Here is a 25,607-nt window from a genome sequence, read left to right as displayed (position 1 = left end):
ATAAAAACTTGACTTCTCGTTGATTGTTTAGAAAGTAGCAGAAGGCAGATTTCTCCAATGAATCATCTGTTGAACTGCATCCCAATCATCACAAATACTGCAGATCTATTGGAACCTGCATGGACCCAAGATTCTCACAGAAATTAGTCAGGTTTGGTGAAGGAAAAATCATGGTTTGGGGTTACATTCAGTAAGGGGTGTGCGAGAGATCTGCAGAGTGGATGGCAACATCAAAAACCTGAGGTATCAAGACATTTGTGCTGCCCATTACCTGACAAACCACAGAAGAGGGCAAATTCTCCAGCAGGATAGCGCTACTCATACTTCAGCCTCCACATCAAAGTTCCTGAAAGCAATGAAGGTCAAGGTGCTCCAGGATTGGCCAGCCCAGTCACCAGAACATAATTAAACATTATTGAGCATGTCTGGGGTAAGATGAAGAAGGAGGCATTGAAGATGTATTCAAAGAATCTTGATGAACTCTGGGAGTCCTGCATAAACGCTTTCTTTGCCATTCCAGATGACTTTATTATTAAGTTATCTGAGTCACTGCAGAGATGTATGGATGCAGTCCTCCAAGCTCATGGGAGTCAGACACAATATTCATTCTTTTTCTACTGCACAATGACTTTATATCTATACTGTACATTATTTCTGTTAAGTGACAAGACTTTTGTCTTAGCAAAGTCAGACCTTACTGTCCTAATTAGATAATTAAAAAAACAAAGTATGATCATGTTTTATTTTGGTAAAATAATTGTAATCTAGAGGCCTTTACTTTTTATATAAGTCACTTCTGATACCAAATGATCAACTAAAAGTCAAGTTATTATTTGTTGTTTCTAAAACTTTGATAAAGCCACAAGACTTTTGTCAGGTAGTGTAGCTCTAATCCACTGTCAAGGCAACATATTTTTTTGTTTTAAAGTTTTATTTTAATTTCAGCTTTGTTTCAAGTAATAAAATCTATTAAATAGTTTGAGTTTACAAGGTGGATAGATAGTTTTATCATTAAAGTCTAGAAGCACTAATAGTACAGTAAGTACCATGACTAGATAATAAGAGCAAGTAATTTGTACAGTAACTCTGACAAGTACAGCTTCAATATATATGAAAAGTTTAATTCCATCTAAAAAGGTATAATTTAAACCAGTCTGTAGGTCACTTATTGAAACTTAATTGTTAAATGATGTAAAGGAACCAAATATAGCTTTGACTTTAGAATCTTTTTTTTTATTATTTAGCATCCAAATATAGCTTAAAGACTTCAGTTGCTCCTATATGTTTCTTTGCTTACGCTGAACTTACAGATATTTTATTCTGTAATTTCAGTATAGCTGCACTTCCTTTCCAGTGTTTTCTTTTTATTCAGATTTATATGGTTTTGTTTGCCATTCATCCAGTGCCCACAACTCCATACCCCAGTGTTTTTACTTAACACCTGGATGTAGGACAAATTCTGGATCGTTTCCCTGACATGTTCCTGTTTTGCTAACCATTGCTGTGGTGTGTGAAGCCCTTGACCCTGTTGGGCCTTGAAAGAACTTAGCAGAAGTATTTTAGAACCAGAGGGAATCACTGACAACAGGGCTCTGTAGGCCGATGATAAAAGCTGTCAGTTTCACTCAGGTGAGTGGTTTTGGGTTGACAGGAACCTTTGCACCTAGATCTCAAAGCATTAAAAACACCTCACCGCCCCAAAGACACAAGTGCAGAACTTTCTATTGCTCTTTTTACAAAGAAGTCGGCCTCAAAAGAATACAAGCACATTGTTTAGACAGATAAAAGGTTTAAAAAGAAGTGCAATGCCCTTTATTTGAAGCATTACACAAGAGTCTCTGCCCTCCAAAACACACACAGTTGTATAGCATATAAGCTTGTGTGATTCGGCATGGCCCGTCTGCCTCTTGGGCACTTCCTCTTTGTTTAGAAACCCACTTGGTTCCTTAAGACACGAGGCAGATTTCCTCTCTGTTCCCCATTGGAGATGGAGATTGAAAGACTTGTTTCTGAAATAAGATATAAAGAACACATCATGCAGCACAATTTCCTCTTACATCTTCCAGAAGTGCCTGTGGGGAATGAAGGAGTACATAGATCTGAAACATCCAGGCATATAGCTCAAAAAACATACACACACACACACACACACACACATATGGCCGTGACAGGTACGCTCTCAGCAGCTCAAGATGTAGCCTACAGGTTTGCTTTTTAGTAGGACTGTGCCTCAGTGTGTATTTATATAAGGAACAGATTAGATTATATGAATTTAACATGGACCTCTGCTTGAAAAGCCCCAGTGGTGGCAGCGGCGCCCCAAATGTTTCACAATGAATGCTTTCTCTCTTCCTGCCAGCACAACCGCACATCATGGTGTAAAATAGTATTACCTTTGCATCCATATGTACATGACAAAATCTGAAGCTTGGCCTCTGTATAGGGGGGCTGTGATGTTCACACACGCACAGACACACACACACACACAGGCTGCACTTCCCATCACCCGCAGCACTCGCAGGAAATGCAGCTTCAGGAGCGAAATGGAAAACAAATGTTGCATCAAATAGTTTGTGTAATTGTAGTGTGACGAGGTCACATCCTTGGCAAAGCTGTTGAAGTTTTTTCTCCTGCTTTTTTTTTTTTTTTTTTTTTGGTTTCATTTTCAGGACAAACATTTTAAGCATACAATTATTGTACAGTGGTGACATGGTGGCGCAGGGGTTAGCGCTGTTGCTAGCTTTTTGTTTCTTGTTGTACATATTGAAGGTGTAGGTTAAATTGCTATTAAAATACTACAAATAATAGGCATAATAATTATTATTCTGTCTCAACCATTTGCATTGTCCCAACAGCGTAAGAACAGCAGAAAGCAGTTTGAGTAACTTAAGTGACTTTACTGGCAATTGTTCTCAATATCTTTCTTTGTACAACTACAACAAAGAGGCATAAAGTATGTACATATTCACATTTACTTTAACAAGTTCAATACAACTAGTAGTATAATTTTAATATAATAATGTACATATTTTTTATGCAAATCTTAATAAGCATATGAGGAAAAGCTATTAAATGTGACCATTTTAATCGAATATTAGCAAAATTATCATATTTGTTACACCACCAAGCATAACGTGTAAGCCATGAAGAAGTGTTTATACACAGCAAAACACTCTTTTCTTACTTAGAATTTTTTTGTCTGCTTTCTAATCCCAATATATAAAAGTTCTTACATCAAGAAGCATTTTCTAGGCAAGCAAAATATTTTTTCTTTTTTTCAGAAATAGTATGCAAATATTAAGTGAGTTTTTCCGTTAAAATAATCAAGCAAAATAATCTACCAATAGGGGAAAGCAAAATAAACTTGTTTTTTTTCCTTTTTGACATAAGATTAATTTGCTTGCCCCATTATTGGGATATTGGGACAATTGTGGGATATTATTTCCTAAAACAAGACAATATGTTTTGCTTGTCTAGAAAATTCTTCCTGATTTAAGAATTTTTAGGTATTTGGACTAGAAACAGGACAAAAAAATCCAAGTAAGAGAATCATTTTTTCATTGTACAAGTGATATAAAACTGATAATAATCAAATGACTCTTGAATATTTACAAATATAGTTCTTTAGTAAAATTAGAGCACTTACTGACATATATTTTAACATTTAAATCAGCCACAGAATTACTGTACAGTAAAAAGCATGTGTGTGTTACTGTCGACTGTACACTAAGAGAAATGAAAATAAAACTTATCTGAATGCAGCACTTTAAATGTCGACTAGGTGTCTGGTCAGAACCACAAATGATTAGACGCGACTACACAGCAATGATAGAGGTTCAAAAATATATGTTTTGGTGGCCTGAATCTCATTATATTTTTGACGTCAGATGCAGGCAGGAGGGAGGAGGAGGGTGGGCTGTAAATGGCCGGTCGGCCAGCAGTTTGAGACCCCTGATTCTGAGGCATGTAAACAAAAAAAATGGTCTCAATGTATTTCCTGTTTTACATTTTTTAGCTTCTATAACTTCTTTGAATGCAAAAAGAGCCACATGTTGATCAATAATGTTATGGCAGCTGTTTTAACATTAAGGTATGATTGAATCGCCTCTTGTTACAGTTGATAAAAGTTTGATAGCAAGCAGGAAATGTTCATGGGCCAATGACATGACCACACTGGAATGGTTTATAGGTAAATTGAAAAAATAGTGTATGTGTGTGAATGCAAGAGTGTATGGGTGTTTCCCAGTGGTAGGTTGCGGCTGGAAGGGTATCCGCTGTATATGCTGGATAAGTTGGCGATTCATTCCCCTGATTAATAAAGGGACTAGACTGAAAAGAAAAAGAATGAATGAATAATTGTCCAGTTAAACAGCGTTTACTCATGGAGCTGAAAGTGAAGGATTCCAGGGACAAGACATTTTCCTGTCGGCTTGTAGGTCATAAGCTATTAATTCTACAACCGCTTGTTTTTTTTTTAGTACGTATAAACAAAAGATGTTCTTGATACACTAAACATTCCTGGGTTTGTAAAAGCATGTCAGTTTCTTTCCTCGCAAAAGCCACGATAGCTGAATTGATAAGAACCAACTCTAGTATATCATTCCTCCGTTCTATCAGCACGAAACAGATGTTTACGTAAATCTGACAGATCAAAGTGCGGCGTTGAAGTTTTAAACACACTTAAGTGACTCCAGAAAAACAGAATAGTTTTACCTCGGCTCAAGACATCATTTACCTTATCAGAAATGATGCATTCGCAAAATCGTGACATGTGACAGAAATTATGAATATGTGGTATTCCCTTGATCTTTTTATCGGCCGTACTGCAGTTTTCTCAGTCCTATCGTTGGATGCTCCCTAAAATAGCACAGAGGTTCTCTTTGATAAAGCTGTGGAAGCTTTTTATGTCGCTCGTCAGAAATGTAACATAACATTTAGGCAGTAATTAAACGAAACTAAAGCTAATTATGCCTCATTTTCGGAGGGACACAAGACTCTATGTACTTATGCCCAGATGTGGGGGTGAGTCAGGCAGCGAGATAGCAGACCACAAAAGCTGTTTTGCAGCCTTCTGTATGGGTTTGCGGTGGCAGGCATATCAGCTTCTGTGTGTGGCACAGAGGCATTGCTGTGGTAACATGAAGTGGACACCGATCAAGACCTCAGATCATTTATCAATGGAATGATAGCTTCATATAGTGGTATATAGAGGTCAAAGATAAGTATGTTTTTGCATAAGTAAAACACAATGTTTTTCAAGTATGTTTCATTGCACGTTTCAAATAGCAATCCACTAGAGGGTGCTGTCTACATTGCTGTTGATCACTTAGACTGCTTTTACACTGCAGGGTTCAAGTGACCCAATTCAGATTTTTTTCTCCCATGTGGCACAGATAGAATATTGCCCATGTAGGTGTTAGCAGACAAAAAATCACATGGATTCCACTTTACTCAAATCAGATTCAGACCTTGTTCATATGTTTATCTGATATGAATCGTGTCTGCTGTCGCCTCACAGCAAGAAGGTCACTGGTTCAAGGCTCAGTTGGCATTTTGTGTGGAGTTTGCATGTTCTCCCTGTGTTCACGTGGGTTTTCTTCGGGTGCTTTGTTTTTTTCCCCCACAAGTCCAAGGACATGCGCTATAGGTGAATTGGGTAAGCTAAATTGTTCGTAGTGTATGTGTGAATTTGAGTGTATATGTGTAAGGGTATCCGCTGCATAGAACATATGTTGTATAAGTTGGCGGTTCATTCCGCTGTGGGGACCCCAGATTAATATAGGGACTAAGCCAAAAAGAAAATGAATGAATAAATGAATGAATCATATCTGTGTCCTTGTGTCTACAGTATAACCAAGTAAATCAGCTTTTCACCTGTCAATGAAAGTCACCAATCATTAAAAACTGTTGTGAATGACAGCTACTCTGACACTTTTGTTTCAGAACAGACTTCTACAGAGTCTATAAACTATAAAACTACTAAAAATCTGATTGCATACCTTTTATTGTGCTCCTTGCCAAATGATTAATATCGCTTATGTGGAAGGATAGGTGGAAGGTAGAAACCTTCAACCCCATCACAGTGTATCTGTGATGTCCTCTTCTTTATCTAAAGGTTCATCTAACCAGTTTAAGAAAATTTGGGGCCCATTTAGGAAATATATTCAAGAACTTGTTTTATTGTCGAATATAAACTAAAGTGATAGAGATTGTACAATTGTAGTTTTTGTTGAGCCACATTATTATTTACCTTTTTAGTTGTTGGTATGTTTTTTTGTTTGTTATTTTATTTTATTTTATTGTATGTGCTACCATTTATACTTTTTAAAATATAATTGTTTTTGTCATTTCTTTTTTACTGTAATTTGTCAAAATTAATAAATAAAATGATAAAAAAAATGAAAACTACTGCATACATCATGTGCATAAATCATGCCTACTGGTTTAAAAAGTCTAGATTAAATGAAAATGGCCGCATGAGAACTTAACTGTCATAGATTAAAGATAAACAACTTGTCAAAAAGAATTAAAAGAATTAAACCCTGCAAACAGATTAAATAGAGGAAAAGAGAAAAGAGCGCTCTTTTATTATCAGCTGTCAGTCAGCACCCGCTTATTTTTTTTCTTGTCATTGCATTTTTGCTGTGTGCAGTGTAAATGCAGACAATCAGACATCATGAGTCACTTTTAAAAGACGATGTCAGCGAGTCGTCAAAAAAATCGGATACAGTCACAAAAATGGAATTGACAATTAAGATCTGCAGTGTAAATGCAACCTTAGATTAGATTTTGTTGACTGTTTCAGATACAAATCCTTCTTTTCCATAAGAAGCTGGGGCTGGTACAGATCACCTAATGAACCACTGATCGAAATCCCTCTTTAAACCCAACCAATAGTGAATACAGAAGCAAGCGTAAGAGAAAAGTGCATTAGTTTACCTTGATTTTGCATTGCTTTTATCTCTTTTGTGAAACCGTGCTTAATCAGACTCAAACGCGAGTGCTCTACAACAGTAATTGACTTTAAAATACTGTTACCTTTCATTTACATTTATAAAAAACATCCTTATTGTTTGATTAAATACATGAGTAGACTTACAGTTCAAGTAGATTGAATTTGATCTTCAGTGTTTGGACTTTCAGCTGTGAAATTTAAACCAAACTGAATTGAACTAAACTGAACTTCAACTCTGAAAACTTGACTGACACAGTTTCAATCTACTCAAACTTCTGTGTTAAGCTGGTTTGACACAATCTATTTATAAAAGTGCTATAAAAAATATACGTGAGTTGAACTGAAAGCAGATTGAATCAGATACAAAATGTATTATCAATAAAAATGAAAATATTTTTCATGTCATTAAAGATAATGCGTTCAAACTTTTCTAGTTGCTTTTTCTCTGGCTCATGACCTGAAGACAGTACAATATTAACCACCAAATTAATCTCTGCACCGGTCAGGCATGTTTTTGCACTGGAAATGATGATTACTTTGACATATCATCTTCAAAGTCGACTCACCTGCTCTTTAATCCCTTCTACACTTCTGTCTTCACACACAACTAAGACAATAATGAGCCAGCTGATCTTAACATTAGCTTTGAATGTGGAATGCATGTGTTTTAAATCATTTCTCCTGATAGTAAGCAGAGCCTGAGAGAGAGAGAGAGAGAGAGAGAGAGAGGTTTGATCCACTGTAACCTTGTTAGTCTGAATGACACTGTGCAGAGAAGCTTCTTGTCAGGCGCTTAACATGATGGACTTCAAACTATTAGAGGTTGTATTTTTTAGGGCAGTGTTGGGGAAACAGTGTTGTTTTGAAACTGGACCTTAAACTATGAGCTAATTGTATATTCGTGTTGTTTAACTTTACTGTATTGGCTACCTTAAGAAATAAGTTACAAGACAAACTTCTTTAAAAAAAAAAAAACATTGAATTGTATTGATGCTAATAGATTTTAGTTTGTTTTAGAAATAGTTTGTCCACAGTGAATTTTTACATACTTGTTTTACAACAATTCCCTTGCTGCAATTACAAATTATAAAAAGGATATGTATACCGTATATATATATATTAAAAACTAAACCAAAACAAAGAAAATATGCTCCTCTTTTTTGGGTAATAGTAATCTATTCAGAAGTGACTGTTATGATCATACTGAGTACAAGGTCCAACTCAGGATATATTATTATCTTTGGTAAATTAAAGAGTGTATTAATACAGAACTGTGAAACTGTGCATTGTCCACACAAAAATTATTGAAGTTATACTAACTTCTTAGATGGCAGTATTTTAACTATAATTATTTACATAATTGTTTTTAAATTTGTAAATATGTTACAATTTATCATAGATATCCTAGACTTGTTTTACTATGGATTTGGAAGATTTGTGTTACTTTTTCTTGATTCATGCTGTGGCAGAATAATATATACATATTTTTTTACCATTCTGTACTGTCTGTTAAAGAATGACATATAATCAAATAAAGCAAATTATTATATTATATTATATTATATTATATTATATTATATTATATTATATTATATTATATTATATTATATTATATTATATTATATTATAATAAATTACATTATATTATATTATATTATATTATATTATATTATATTATATTATGTTATATTATATTATATTATATTATATTAAATTATATTATATTATATTATAATAAATTACATTATATTATATTATATTATATTATATTATATTATATTATATTATATTATATTATATTTTTATACATAAAATTACATTGCATTCATGTAATTTGTTTATGTAAATATTTTTGAATTACCTACATTATATTATATACACTAACCGGCCACTTTATTAGGTACATCTTTTGCCTTCAGAACTGCCTTAATCCAGGTACTGGAGATAATCGGGCAGGATGGATCCATGCTTTCATAATGTTGCCAAATTCTGACCCTACTATCCGAATGTCATAGCAGAAATCGAGACTCATCAGACCAGGCAACGTTTTTCCAATATTCTATTGTCCAATTTTGGTGAGCCTGTGCCGATTGTGGCCTCAGTTTACTGTTTTTAGCTGACAGGAGTGGCACCCGGTGTGGTCTGTTGGTGCTGTAGCCCATCCACCTTAAGGTTCGATAAGTCAGAGATGCTCTTCTGCATACCTCAGTTGTAACGAGTGGTTATTTGAGTTACTGTTGCTTTTCTATCAGCTGGAATCAGTCTGGCCATTCTCCTCTCGTTTGCACCAACAGAACTGCCGCTCACTGGATATTTTCTCTTTTTTGGGCCATTCTCTGTAAACACTAGAGCGAGAAAATCCCAGTACATCAACAGTGTCTGAAATACTCAGACCAGCCCATCTGGCACCAAAAACCATGCCACATTCAAAGTCACTTAAATCACCTTTCTTCCCCCATTCTAAAGCTCGGTGTGAACTGCAGAGCACTGGACAATGCAATGATTAAATGTATTTGATCATGTCTACATGCCTACTGTAAATGCATTGTTTGAGTTGCTGACATGTGATTAGCTGATAAGAAATTTGCATTAACAAGCAGTTGGACAAGTGTACCTATTAAAGTGGCCTGTGTGTGTGTGTGTGTGTGTATATATATATATATATATATATATAGTCTTATATATATATATTATATATATATATATATATTATATTATATATATATATATATATATATATATATATATATATATATATATATATATATATATATATTATGTTAGCAATGTTTTAATAAATAAACTAAAGAACTACATTAAAAAAAGAAAATTAAAACAAAATAAAGTGCAGGCAAATGTTCTGATAATATGAAGAGAATATAAATCTTTTTATCTTCATTTCTCATCTCCTAGCATCTGACGAATAACTACTGCTATGATTACTAAATACTTGTTCTGCCAATTACAACGTGAATTGCATCAGGAAATTAATTCTGACCTTTGAGTCAAAAGCCGTAGTACACAATTATGCTAATTTGTACAGAAACCAGGTGTTAAGAGACCAGTAAAACTGGACTTTATGTGGTGGTGAATAACGCAGGGCTTTGCGCTGAAACACAGTGTGTAAAAGTGACGCATGTGCTGACTTTCCAGCTCCACTGGATCTCCTTCCAGACACATTGTCCACAGCTACGCAGCTCTTCACAGCATTATAAATGTACGTGTTAGGAGGCCCTTAATGGCTGCTAATCCAATTTCTGCCACTGAAATCAAATCTCGCTGGCGCCAGTGGTCCTCTCCTTCACTCACAAATAATGACTCTGCGCTTGGTGTCTTTATGAAAATGATGGACCAACCAAAACGCCAGCTTAAGCATCACAAGACTCCTTGTAGACTCCTCATGGACATCAGTAGTCAAATTACAGTATTTACCTGATTGTGATTAAGATCATATTGTATTTGTGCTTACATGAGATTTAGAATGATCCTGTTTCTCAATTCCATCTGATGTTCCCTCCAGTATTGCACATCAACATCAACATACAGTTCGTCTCTGTTATAGTACCATACTGAAGTGTTTCTTTTTCATTTTAGAAAAGCTCTAAGTGCAGTTAATTATTTGTCATTCTATATAAGCAAACAAACAACCTGCTCAAAGCTGCTCTTTCGTTTGCCTTCAGACAGTTGATCACTACCACGTGTGTTTATCCTGTCACAAAATCGGCAAAAACAAAAAGTCCTGCACAATAGTAATAGTATGATGAAATGAACATGTCTATCTATAATCTGACTAAATCGGAAAAACTCCTCAATTAGATTTACTTTGAGGGATGACTTATTTACTTTAAATATGACTCTAGCTGGATTAAGGTAATCAAAAATCTTAAATTTGCGTGAACCGGAAGTTGTTTTATATATATAATAAGGAGTTTAATTTTAGTATGTTGATCTACTTCCAATTGAAACAAAGTATTGGTGCTTGGAAAACAAACATTGAACTTTTACACAGGCTTTCAGTTAACTTGAGTATGCTTAATAAGCTGACAATGCATATGCTCATGTAAATGCATTCATCTGCTTTATTGTTTTTGATTTTATTAGACCTAACCAGCTTACAGTAGGTCAAGCTCACACTACACAATTCTCGTAATCGTCATCTTGCCGTTTTTACACAGCATGACTCTCTATGGTAGCGTTCAGTTGCTGCTGTTCATACTGCATGATGGATCTGTGACTGGAGGATACACACTGCATGAATGCACTAAACAGTTACCGACACCTCTGGCTCACAAATGCATGCGAGATGTAATAAGATAGCTCAAGATGGTGTGCGAGATTGGAAATTGCGCAATAAACATTTGAAATAATCTGCCAATTTCCATGCGTGTGTGCTCACGATGATTTACAGTGAAAGGGCAAAAAGAAAAGGAGATAATGGAGGAGGCAATGTTTATGAAGCTACAGAGCTGTGTAAAGACAGAAACAGTAGGTGGAGGTCAATAAATAATTTAGCATTTGCTGCTGCTAATCAAGCAAATATTCTTTGTTTCTGTTTAATGCTATTGTAAAGCTTATTTAATCATTTAAAAGCTTTATTTAATCATTAACTCCTTCCCGAACTCTCTACTGACCTGTATCTTGCTCTATCGTTGGCTGATGGTCATCACTGATGTGTTTTTCATTTACAGAACATGAATTTAAATCGCCGACATGTTCAGATGTTTGCATGTCAAATATTTCACAGGCGTCTGCGACACATCTTTTTTTTTCCGAACTTGTGTCGCCAGTAACACCTCAGTGTTATGTATCAGCGCTCTGACCACTTGGATATTGTCGCCGACTGATAACGTTTTTTATTCACACTGACTGTTTAAATAGACATCAGTAATCAAACTATTTCCTTAATCTGAATAAGAAAATAATATGATGAAGGTGTTTACATGAGTTGCTTTTTAAATGTTTCTTTTATGATTCAGTTTTACATGTTATAGTACATAATGCGATTAACCTCATTGTGTAATCGCGTTATCCACATTTCCTCCAAAGTTTCATGTAATTTCGAGTGTTTCATTTTTAATTAGTTGACTTTAACTGCCGTTTGGCACTTTCACATTTATTCAGTAACATTTCATGCATGCCCCCTGTGACAAACGAGATAGTGGATGTGAGGAACAGCTGGAAGAGTGTTGTTTTAATGGAATTTGATACCGCACGGCGTATGGGAAAAATAACCTCCGCATTTCGCAACACAGGTGTCTATGGTCCTTGGACTCTGTAGGCAAATAGTGTCAAACATCCTTGTGTGTATAGACTATCCTGTTGCAAAATTCGTCAAAAATCCTACACAATGGTAATAGTTTGATTGCGGTGTTTACATGTCTGTACTGCACTTCAATAAAACCGGCAAACTCCACATGTCTTAATCCAATTTTTTTGGGCTCGATTATGACCTTTATCGGATTAAATTATTCAACATTTGCTGTTTACATGGTAGACTCTTAATCAGAGTCTTAATCGTATTAAAAATTGCATTATTGGTGTCCATGTAAACGTACTCACTGTGTAATAGTCACTCACATGAACGATCACTAATTTGCCTCCAATTTCTGTTTTTTTGTCAGCGATTTCCTTAAATTTACATTTATGTTCAATTTCTGTAATTTAATGTCTGTTATTTTACAGTAAATTTCTGTCATTTCATTCATTCGTTTTCTTGTCGGCTTAGTCTCTTAATTGGTCGGAATGAACAGCGGAATGAACTGCCAACTTATCCAGCACGTTTTTATGCAGCGGATGCCCTTCTAGCCACAACCCATCTCTGGGAAACATCCACACACACTCATACACTACGGACAATTTAGCCTACCCAATTCACCTGTACCGCATGTCTTTGGACTGTGGGGGAAACCGGAGCACCCGGAGGAAACCCATGCGAACGCAGGGAGAACATGCAAACTCCACACAGAAACGCCAACTGAGCCGAGGCTCGAACCAGCAACCCAGCGACCTTCTTGCTGTGAGGCAACAGCACTACCTACTGCGCCACTGCATCACCCTTCTGTAGATTAATGGCCATTTTTTACTTTTCACCTTTCCACTTTAGCTGCCGAAAAAAAAAAAAACCTTAAAATTATTATTTTTTTAAGTGTGTTTGAGGAGTAAACTAATAGTCAGAGCTAGATTTTTGCCCCTTACTTACAATACTGTTGAAAATGTATTTTGTTGTTATACAAAGGGCGAGATTAAATATATTTTAGATTTCAAATATTTATTTTAAATATTTTTTGTTTGATTTTAATTTTTTACAGAATGAGATGTAAGGGAAGAGGAAATATACAACAAACTCAGACACTTTCTTGACCCTTGCACTTAGAAAAAGTATTTTGTCATGCAGCAGAAGTAGATATGCTATACTTTTTGATTTTTAACGATTTATGGAACATGTGAACTAACATAAATCCTTAGTTATAATGAATATTGTATTATATATTATATATAAATACCAAAATACTCATAAATACTAATTGTTTTGACTTTACTAAAGAGTAAAAAGAAATGATTTATTTATAATGTATTTTACACAGTTTATTTGTATTGCCAAGTTATTGATTTGCACGACAAGAGTTTCTTTTCAATAAGCTGATTTTTTTTTTTTTTTTGAGTTATTAGCATACTGCTGTGCACATAAACATGCTGTCTATCTCTTTATCTGGACTGTTTTGGGGTCAGTGGATGAGACTAAGGAGCAGCAGAGAAGGCAATTATTAATTGTTGATCCCTTGAAAGATGAGAAGGTTCAGAGCAGAAAAAGAGGCTTCGCAGAGAAGCCCATTTACCGCTCGCTCATAATGCTTTCCTGAGGTCAGCCATCGATTTCCTTAAACCACATGCTGTGCTGATAAGATTAGGCCTTTCGATTCCTGAACTACTTGAGTCATGCAGATGAAGTCACTTTGGGTTGGATAGTAGAGCTGGACAGACGTCTTTTCATTTGGTCACGGCATCTCTGACAGCAGGTCAAAGCCTGGCACACATGTGGACGCTCTAAGTGAACTGTTTTGGAAAGGAAAAACTCCAAAACATAAACGTATTTTAATGAAGCCTTTTACAGTGAATATAAAAATAAAGAAAAAAATATATTATATTATATTATATTATATTATATTATATTATATTATATTATATTATACATTTACTGAACACAACTATTAGACAATTTTATGTAATTTTTGTTATTAATAATGTTATGTTGTCATAATTTTGATCACATTAATATTAATATTACTTTACATAACGTAACAGTTATTATATCTATTTGCCATACATTAAAAAAAATTACAATTTGAACTTATTTATATATTAAAATATTAAAACATTTATATTTAGCTAAGCAGGGCTGAGCCTGGTTAGTACCTGGATGGGAGGCCACATGGGAAAACCAGGTTGCTGTTGGATGACATGTTAGTGAGGCCAGCAGGGGCCACTCAACCACTCATGAGGACTCAGTCCTAATGCCCCAGTATAATGAAGTGGACACTATACTGTCAGTGAGCGTTGTCTTTCAGATGGGACATTAAACCAAGGTCCTGACTCTCTGTGGTCATTATCAATCCCATGACACTTCTCATAAAGAGTATTGATGTAACCCCGGTGTCCTGGCCAAATTCCCTCCATTGGTCAGCAAATTGGCTTTATCGCTGTCTCTCCACTCTACTAATAGCTGGTGTGTAATAAGCGCACTGCTGATGTTGTCCTGTTGCTGCTGTCGCATCATCCAAGTGAATGCTGCATACTGGTGGTGGTGTGGAAAAGTGAAGCGTTTTGGGTATATATTTCCATACACGATAAATGCGCTATATAAATGCACATTACATTATTTAGTAGTAGTAGTAGTAGTAGTTAAATCATGTAATTTATCTATTTTAATATAACATTTATTTTTTTATATAAAAATTTTTCCAGGTAGCCAACATATGAAGTAGATCAAAAAAGGTTGTCCCAAGTCAACAATGAATGATTTTAGGACAACTTTGAAGCAAATGGAGATCCACTTCAAATGTTGACAAGTGTATGTTTTATCAATTCACACACATTCCCTCAATGTTTCAAGCATCATGCTTTGGTGGTTGCTTGTGCTGCAGGACCGGCAACCTACTTCATAGGCATGTTAAGAAGAGCAAAAAAAGAGATTTGTTATTCTGATGCATGATGATGCCATGTAAAGGATACAAAGGAGAGAGAAACCATGAGCTGGAGCTTGTTGTTCATTCCTGCCTGATCTCACGAAGAAACATAATTATTTTATGTTTTGTCAGTTTAGTGGCTAATGGGGTATATGCACAGCTAGTGTTTTTAGCCAACCATGAACTTCCGGTGAAAGGTTAATGTTCCTTTTACAGCATCGAGTTAAATATGCTTAAGCATTCATTTAATTGTTCAAGCGTAAAACGCGATAATAAACCATGTAACAGCTAGCGCTGTCACGATCAGCAGGTGAGCGCAGAAACTCCATTGAAAATACTGGGGTAAAAAAAAATCATATTTTAAAGACATGGCAGGGAATTTAATTCAGACATGGCATGGAATTTAATTCAGTGCTTTTTGTCGTGTCTGAGATCCACTTTATATCGTATGTCTATGAGATTTCTTTAAGAAAACAGACCATAAACGTTGCGATTTTATTATGAAAAGACAGTTCACCGGAAACGCTGAGGCTGGCTGACTAAAATGAATAGTCTGTGTGCATATAGCCCATTTTTATGATTTTAAAAAGGAGACATGGCACCCAACCCCACCCCTAAACCCAACTATCATTAGGGATAAGCAAATCGTACTAACTTGTATGAATAATATCGTACAATTCATAGGAACTAGCCACTAAATCAAAAAGTTACGAATTGCTATGAGATTGTGTTGGTTTGTTCACATGTAGGTGCTTCAGCAGATCACATCCATGTCAGAAACCTGTAGAACAGAAAGAATTATTGAGGAATGGTTCAATACCTGTGCCTGCTTTTCTTTGCTTTGCTTTCTTGACACTCCTGCACTCAGGAAAATATTAAAGCCCGTTCCCACCACGGAATAAAAAAATAAATACAAAATAAAAAAAATAAAAAAACGGAATTCTGACTTTATAACTCGCAATTCTGATTTATAACTCAGAATTCTGACTTTATAACTTGCAATTCTGACATTATATTTATTTATTCTATTATTATTATTATTATTTATTTTTATTTATTTATTTTTTTAATTCAGTGGCGGGAACGGCTTCCATAGGAAAAAGCTTCTCTTTTGTTACTGAGAACTGCTTGCTAATCAATTTTCCGTGCAGATATCAGAACATTAGAGCGCACACAAGAAACACTGTTTCTGATTAGCACTAACTTGTTTATTTGTTTGATGCCGAAAGTCATGTAAAACTGAGTGTCTTTTGGCAGATGCTTGTTTTATCTACAAAAGGAAAGCAATCAGTGTCGGAAAAGATTTCTTTTTTTTTATTCCAGCGACAGAAAGAGAAAAATGAACCCATGTTTATAGATAAAAACCATTCTGGCATGTGTTTGCTTTCAGCTTTCCCAATCAGAGATGCTAAAACACATGGCTTTTTCCTCTCACGTCTCTCAGCGGTAATTTAAACTGCGAAAAGGCTGTTGTTGTCTTGACCTCGCTGCGTGAACCCTGCTAATTGGGCTTGGCAATTAATCGTAAATATTATATCAAAAGTGCAAACGCTTCTCTAATTCAAACAATTGTATGCCTGACATCCATTCAGGTTGAGGCACATTAAATAGTTACAGACATCTTGATATGATTTTCCCTTTCAGGCATTGTTTTGACCCGCACAGACGTAAGGCTTTCAGCTAGTTTTGGTTGCCCTCTAGCTGTCAGTTATGAAATGTTATGAGATTTCCTTCAGCATTCGATCAGAATTTACAAACAAGTGATGATTTAAGCGTCCAGAGGGATGTGTGAATGAAAGCTGTTACTTGTGGAGCTTGAACTTGACGCTGTTTCTTAAGACAGATTTCTGAAATGAAATCAGGAACATTTCAGGGTTCAGCAGTCAGGTTTGCAGTTCAGAGTTTCGAGGCTGTTACTCACCCTCATGCTGTTCCAAACCTGTAAAAATTTAAATTCTGACCCTCTATTGACCCAAAAATCTCTGATTGTTCAAAGTGTTGGTAAAGAAATCTCAATTTATTATTTGTTTATATGTGAATGAAAGTCCTAATCTGTTTATCTAGTAAAGCAATCACATCCCTGCAGATGACTGTTTTAGTTGTTAGGAGGGTCTCTGTAAGATTACACAGCTATATAGCTTGTCTGCAACCCGTAAGTTTATTCAGAGATAAGTTTATTCAGAGATTGGCGTTAAAAGGTAATCTGTATGGAACAACGCTGTGTACGGAATATGGTTAGTCTGCATTCCATGTATTTGTCCTAAACCATCAAGGTACGGAGCTCAAGGTTCAGTCGTTGCAAGACCACAGAAGTGCAAAAACTTAGCAGCCATTCACAAAGAATGCATCTTTGTATCTCATAACGCACAGACAGGATTCCACCATGTTTCTGTTGTCATGCCAACTTGCTTCAGTAAACAGAAGCTTGACTCAACTTCAAGTTCTTCTGATTAGTCCACTGCTGTGAAGCTGACAGTAATGAGGGCTGCTGCGTCTTAAAAGTTAAAAACGTGCGAGGTGCTGCAGAAGATTTAAGTTTAAAATGGTCTTGCATGGGGGCAGCATGTTGGCTCAGTGGTTTAGCACAGTCGCCACACAGCAAGAAGGTCGCTGGATCGAGTCCCGGCTGGGTCAGTTGTCGTTTCTGTGTGGAGTCTGCATGCTCTCCCTATGTTATTGTTTGTTTTCTGTGGGTGCTCCGGTTTCCCCCCACAGTCCAAAGACATGCGCTAAAAGTGAATTGGATGAACTAAATTGCCGTAGTGTGTGAATGAGTATATGTGTATGGGTGTTTCCCAGTACTGGGTTGCAGCTGGATGGGTATCCGCTGCATACATATGCCAGAACAGTTTGCAGTTTATTCCGCTGTTGCGACCTCTAAAATAGAGACTTGGCATGATCTCTCATGTTCTAAAAACTGCATTTTCATAGAAAAACAGGGGAAATATAAGATTCTGTTTCCTCTTGTGAGCACGCAAGTCAGTTGTCACCTTTACATGAAATAACAAAACACTTCTGCCTCTTAAAAATAAACAGAAAAAACATGCAATTTAGATTTGTTGCTTATTTCTGTCGTACAGAATCCATGTCGAACCATAACCCCATTACATGTGTCCATGTTCATTTAGTAGTACCTGATGTAGAGTTATAGAGTGTGGCAAAGTAAGACAGAATGTTCTCAATAAAGTCCAAAGCCAAATAGTTAAAAGAGACACATTTGAATGAATTTTAATACCAGATGAAAACGGTAATGACCACCTGTGAAAAAACATGCCAATATCAGATCAACATGAGGGGAAATAAGATCAACATGAGGGGGAATAAATGATCATGGAACTTTCATTTTGAGGTAAACTAATGTTGGAAAATTTCAACATTATTTTCATGTTCAATAAAAACGGTCAGGAGAGAGTTTTTTTTCAATGTCAAACATATAAATCATTTATTGGATACAAATGAATAATTTAATTCACAGAATTCTGGTATCCCTAATGCAATGCAAGAATTACATTCAGGAGGTGCGCAACAATTTTCATTTCCTGACTCAAGCTTTTATACGCAGCTGATATTAACAGGTGGAGTTTAGTGGAATTTGTCACTTGTCAATCATTCTCCAGTCCTCTGTTGGCCGCACCCATACATACGTCCTCTTTTCCTACAAATTCTCTGCACAACATTAATGCATAAGACTTTTCAACTGCAAATATTTTCTGTTCAGTTTTAACCTAGCTCTGCTCACAGGAAGTTTAGCGGCAGAGCTCAAGTTAATTTTAGACAATCAGGTCTTTGCATTTCTATCAGCTTCATCTACTTTTGCAAAGATGCTTCATTGGTATACAAGGCATATCACACTCAAGAGAAGAAGTTTGATTAGTTTCACCTTAAGCAATACAAATACATTTATTTAATGAAAAGAAAAAGAATAAAAATAACTAAAATAATTTTAAAAAAGTATATCCCTTTTTCCCAACACTAACCTTTCGCACACAACAAAAACAAAAAACTTCCAAAATATTTCCAAAATACACTTTCATGAACTTCAGTGTACATGTGGTAACCTGTAATGGCCTTGGCAAATATTTACTCCAGCAGTGTTTCAGTAGAAGAACCTGTCCTTTAATGTCTTTTTGACTGATGTCTTTGGACTGATTCGATCATCAATAGAGGCTTAGCCTGAAGTGGAGTTCTCTCCTAGTTAATCACACTGCTCTCCGCTACTATAAACAGAAGTTAATGACACAGGATATTGTTCTAATGGTTGGGAGGAAAGAACACATGTGCTCTGGCCTGCAACACGGGTCTTTTTAATGTAGACCTCTGCTCTTTACTGCCATCAAACTGAACCCTGAAATTGATCACATTGCAAGGCTATGTTTATAAAGCCCACGTTCTGAATCAAAATGGCCTCTTTAAATGGAAAACGAAAACCTGTAGTCGTTATGGACCTGCATATTGCGCCTGAGTATTTGTTATAGCTCACTTGGAGCAATTGAAAGTGACGTTTATCGAAGAGATTTAACAGCTTTGCTGCTGCTGTTGCTGTTTTTTTTTTTTCCTCAATGTGAGGTTCATGGAGATTGGGTTCAGCGAAAACACACCTCGAGGCCATTTCTGAAGACATAACGAGCCATTGTGTAAAGACAACATTTTTGCATTGTGCCAAATCGCAAGACCACAAGAAATCAGTCCCAAAAATAGACCGATTGTATTAATTGCAGGAAATTGCCGGTGGAAGATTAAGCGAAATTGTTACATTTTCTTTCCTCGTGCCACCAAAAGAGAGCATTTTCTCAGGGTTGTTTCCACTTAAGAAAATCATTTTCTGAGAATTGGCATCATCATCTTGGTTGCGGGGCTGGGAATGGCGATCGGGCAGCTGCAAACTGGCCAAAAGCCGGGACTGTGTTTGAGAGAGAGGCCCACTTGAGATAAAGTCACCACACATTATGCTGCCTTGCCTCATTTTGTGGTGCTAAATGGCCTGAACAAGTGCAATAATAAGACTGCGAGCCAGGCCTTGATATGCAACTATAGAAAGATTATTTTCTGCAGCCTGTACGTGAACCGTAGCGCAGCTAGCAGAGAATGTGTGCCAGATCGGGATCCAGATACCACCCGGCATCCAAGTCTGACTCGTTTTTCCCCCCGCTGACAAATTTTCTGTGCCTCTCAGTCACACGTCCTCCTTCGAGCGTTCACACACTCACACACACACTCAATCATACGCACCTCGTTATCTTATTTGCCACTGTTGGATTTAGCAAGCCACCCTTCGTTGTGTGCGATATGCCACACAGTCTTTCCCAGAATGCTTTGCCTGCAACACCTGGCTTGCATTAATTCTGGTCTGAGAAGCCTGGCTGAGAAGCGAACGAGTGTTATGCACTTTGCTGCTCTGTTTTTTAAGGAGGGGAGAAAGGGGTGAGGAAAGGTTCATTTGCTTTGGGGTTCTGCTCTTTAAATCATAAAAAATTATCATTCGCAGGCCGCTAAAGGTCTCGCTTGCTGTTTTAACCCTTTAAGTGACACTAGAAGAAATGCTTAAAGAGTTAATTGACCTGAAAATGAAGTCATTGTTTAATCATCATGTTCTAATGTTGGATACTTGCTTACAAGATAAATCCTAATTATTTATCCAAAATTATCAGGCTGCAAATTACATGGGGGTTTGAGGGGTCGACCTCCCTAATTAACGCTTGATCCCCACAGAAGGATGTCAAAACGAGATGCACGGGGCCAGCCTTTAAATAACTTTAATGATTAAAACAATGGATAATAAAAATACATTTGACCACCCCTATAATGGTTCATCCCATTGTGAATGCATAGTTGCACCTATCAGAGATTAGTCAATGTGAGAAAAGAATTCATTCAACAGTCTGAAACCAGCACATCGAGAGCATCGATAGACATCGTAAGTGAATCATAAAATAGGTGTTTGCATCTACATATAGCCTGAAAGTAAAATTAGTCAAATTAATTAATCAAATTAGATGCATAGGTTGTATAGTTTGACCTACAGTAACGTCTGAAATAGTTAATTAGAGGATACTGTAGATCAGATTAAATACAGTATCCCTCAAAACACTGACAACTTAAATATGTGTAATTAATCAATTAGATGTAATTTAAATAAATGCATAAATGGCTGAAGTGTATACTACACAAATTAAAATCACCAAAAAAGTTGACCCCCTTGATCATCAATGAATAATTTGCCCACTGAATATAATGGCAGTGAATAGCGGTCAGCATTAACAATAGCTCTAAAAAACACTATTAACATAGCACATATATTGCAAATATGTTGCAATTTAGGCTGAGGTCATTCATTTATTTTTCGTCAGGTTGGTCTCTTATTTTTGTCAGAGGTTGCCACAGTGGAATGAACTGCCAACTATTACAGCATACAGTTGAAGTTAGAATCATTAGCCCCCCTTTGAATTTTTTTTTTTCTTTTTTAAATATTTCCCAAATGATATTTAACAGAGCAAGGAAATTTTCACAGTATGTCTGATAATATTTTTTTCTTCTGGAGAAAGTCTTATTTGTTTTGTTTTTTTCAGCTACTATAAAATTTGTTTTTATTTTTTAAAAACCATTTTAAGGTCAAAAATATTAGCCCTTTAAGCTATATTTTTTCCCCGATAGTCTACAGAACTAACCATCATTATACAATAACTTTCCTAACTACCCTAACCTGCCTAGTTAACCTAATTAACCTAGTTGAGCCTTTAAATGTCACTTTAAGCTGTATAGAAGTGTCTTGAAAAATATCTAGTCAAATATTATTTACTGTCATCATGGCAAAGGTAAAATAAATCAGTTATTGGAATTGAGTTATTAAGACTAGTATGTCTAGAAATGTGTTGAAACAAATCTGCTCTCTGTTAAACAGAAATTGGGGGGAAAATAAACAGGGGAAACACCCATACACTCTCATTCACACACACACATACACTATGGCCAATTTAGTTTATTCAATTCACCTCAAGCACATGGCTTTGGACTGGGGGGAAACTAGAGCACCCGGACGAAACCCACACGAACATGCAAACTCCACACAGAAATGCCAACTGGCTCAGCCGGGACACGAACCAGCGACCTTCTTGCTGTTAGGTGACAGTGCTAAGTAGAGCTAAATAGCTAAATAGAGACTGTTGCATTAGCAAACATGCTGATATACACATGAGTGGAATAATAATGCAATATATAAGAAAATCTATATTTGTAGTAAAAAAGTAAGACATATGCCATTAAAAAACATGTATGTGTTAATTTTGACAGCAAATTTTTATTTAGTTTAGTCTTAGTCTTTTGACTAAAATTCCATTTTAGTTTAGTCATATTTTAATCTTCTGAATAATTTTAGCTTTAGTCGAGTAAATTTCATAAGATTTTAGTCGAGTAAATCTACTCTAGATTTAGTTGACTAAAATATATTTGGTTTAAATTAGGTGTAATTTAATTCAATATTGTATATGTATACATTTATATATATATATAAAATATTCTAACTTCAAATGAAATAAAACAGTCTCATCAAAAATAGAATATAGCTTTCCTATGGAAGACCAAAAATGATTTATGCAGCGTTTATTTATATCATGAATAATATGTAAAACTATGTGTCGACAATCAATCCACACGATAATCGCCCGCGTCTACCAGCAGACCAGTTACTTTTCAAATGTGTGTGTGTTATAATCACACACCAAGATTAATTATGATTGGATATTTTCAAAAAACATGCCTCAATCCTATTCTTGTCTTGTTATTATTAGTCAGCGAAACTGTCAGTATATTTTTATTATAGTTTTCGTCATAATCGCTTAATTTTTATTTAGTTTTCATCTCGTTTTCATCGGTAGAAACTTGTTTGTCACAAAAATCAACAAAAAATTTTTGTCACCAAAATTAGCACTGCAACACGCCCTAGACAATGGGTTATAAAATGATCTGACCTTGATTTACTGTGCTTATTTCCTGCTACCAAAAAGTTTCAAAACGTATTTGAAGGATTAAATCATTGTTTTTCCTGTCTGTTTCTCCACAGGAGGTTCGGGGAAAGGCCACCGGACCAAAGACCAGAAGAAAAAATCCAACAAGCAGAGGCTGCGCTTGCGGGCTCAGAACCAACACAGCGACCACCTCGCCTCCATTCGGGCAGGCCAGTAAAAAATATAAATAAATGAAAAGACTTTTCGATGGAACAAAGACCACAAAGCTGCTAACCCATTGCTCCACACACACACAAACACACACACACACATCTTCCTAAACGGGATTCTTCACGCTCATGCAGTCACACTGTGTCTCTGTACCTCCTGCTGCTTCCCTCGTCCCGTCCGACCCATGACCCCACTGTGATATCATGCACCACTACAGCAGCTGTTCATAAAGCTCACATCTCATCCTACTCCAGGACGACCAAGAGAAAGACTGAGCTGGAAGCACAGAAAGCGTAGAGGAGCAGAAACGGGCACAGAGCCACGAACGGATAATGACTGAAAAACAAGAGAGAGACTTCTGTGTATTTATGTACAATTTACACCCTCGAATCAAAGCAGAGCGCGTCATGAATTGCCTTTCTCCACGGATAGGTACTTTGTTTTTCATAGCAATGTTGCAAACCATGCATAGTTGCCCAAAGTTATTACTCTCAGCACAAGATGTTTACGTCCAGACCGCTTTATGCTTAAACTGTATATTGTGGGTAAGAATCTTAGTTGTTCAACTAGCATGGCCACAAACTCATTTGTACATAGTTGGTGAGTTTATCTAATAACGGTAACATTGATGAGAAATATATATATATATAAAAAAAATTACTGTATTTTCAGTATTGACACCTTCAGCGTTTAAATGTGTAAAGGGTTATAATACCAGCTACAGTTTAAAAACGAACAAAAAAGCTCAAATAAAAGCATAGCCTCCACATAGCGGCATTTATATGGTATATAATTGATTTATTTATTGATTCCGTTTTATTTTTTATTATTATTATTATTGACTTTATGTTTGGTGAAAATGTCTGTACCTGATACTCCTCAGTGCTGAAGTATTCTTTCAACCACTTATAAACACGATACAACACAAACTCCGACAGCGGAGAAGCGATCGCTGGTTAATGTCCCTCTGAAAATCATTGTGTAAACCTGCAGCAGCTGAAGTATATCGTCAAATGATTGATAATGTGTATATTGTGTGCTATTAAAACGCAGTTCATGTTGCACTTTGTGACGTTGCATATTTTTCCGAACTCCGCCAGGCTCTTGTCAAGCTCCGCTGTTACGTAACGTTTGTCATTTCGCAGCACACCCAACAGACATGGCCAATTGGCAGCGGAGAATAGGCCTCTTATTGAAATGTGACATCATTCGGAGCCGCTGTAAGTCTTTCTGACAGGTGCAAATGGCATCACCGCAGGCACTGAGAGCGTTTCACACGAGCTCCCAGAACGAACATAAATAAACATTTTCTTCAGGTGGGTTCTGCCAGAGTGCTTTAATTTGAGTCATGGACAATTAACCCAGCGCTGTGTGCTTTATACTGGTTGCCGCTGGGGATTAAAAACGAGCCTGATCTTGCAAACAGATCATGTATGAAGAGTCAGACCACAGAGGTTACATTTTGATGGACCCCTGAATCTGGAAATTATTTCCAAATGGGATTAGCGATAAAAAGTCTACGGCACATATGCAGTATTAGACAATACAGAAAAGTTGGAATGCTTAAACTTAATACATATATTTTTAACAATTTTTTTTACATCTTACTGGTACCGGGTTGGACCCCCTTTTGCTCGCAGAACTGCCTTAATCTATCATGGTATGGATTCAACAAGGCACTAGAAATATTCCTCAGAGATTTTGGTCCATATTGACATTATAGCATCTTGCAGTTGCTGCAGATTTGTGTCAGCTGCACATCCATGATGCAAATCTCCCGTTCCATCACATCCCAAAGGTGCTCTATTGGATTGAGATCTGGTGACTGTGGAGGCCATTTGAGTTCAGTGAACTCATTGTTATGTTCAAGAAACCAGTCTGAGATGATTCACGCTTTATGACATGGTGCATTATCCTGCTGGAAGTAACCATTAGAAGATGGGTACACTGTGGTCATAAAGGGATGGACATGGTCAGCAACAATACTCAGGTAGGCTGTGGCATTGACACGATGCTCAATTGGTACTAATGGGCCCAAAGTGTGCCAAGAAAATATCCCTCAGACACAAGGCAAGATGGATCCATGCTTTTATGTTTTTGACGGCAAATTCTGACCCTACCATCCGAACGTTGCAGCAGAAATCGAGACTTTTTTCCAATTTTCTATTATCCAGTTTTGTTGAGCCTGTGCAAATTATAGCCTCAGTTTCCTGATATATATATATATATATATATATATATATATATATATATATATATATATATATATATACAGTTTAAGTCAGAATTATTAGCCCC

The 25,607-nt window shown here is 36.3% G+C and overlaps 1 protein-coding gene across 2 annotated transcripts in view; it reads left to right on the top strand.

Moving 5' to 3' along the window:
• rspo2 (R-spondin 2) overlaps positions 1-24,370 on the top strand; it is a 99,353-nt gene extending 74,983 nt beyond the window's left edge. The window contains exon 5 of one of the 2 annotated variants that reach the window (XM_073925179.1): positions 23,195-24,370. In XM_073925179.1, coding sequence (XP_073781280.1) covers positions 23,195-23,316 — 122 coding nt within the window. In that variant the 3' untranslated portion in view covers positions 23,317-24,370. 2 annotated transcript variants of the gene reach the window in all.
• Positions 24,371-25,607: the final 1,237 nt, after the last annotated feature.

Source organism: Danio rerio, chromosome 16 (genome assembly GCF_049306965.1).
Source record: "Danio rerio strain Tuebingen ecotype United States chromosome 16, GRCz12tu, whole genome shotgun sequence".
In the NCBI taxonomy this organism is placed as follows: Eukaryota; Metazoa; Chordata; class Actinopteri; order Cypriniformes; family Danionidae; genus Danio; species Danio rerio.
Note: the sequence above shows the minus strand (reverse complement) of the source record. Positions and strands in the feature narration are given on the sequence as shown.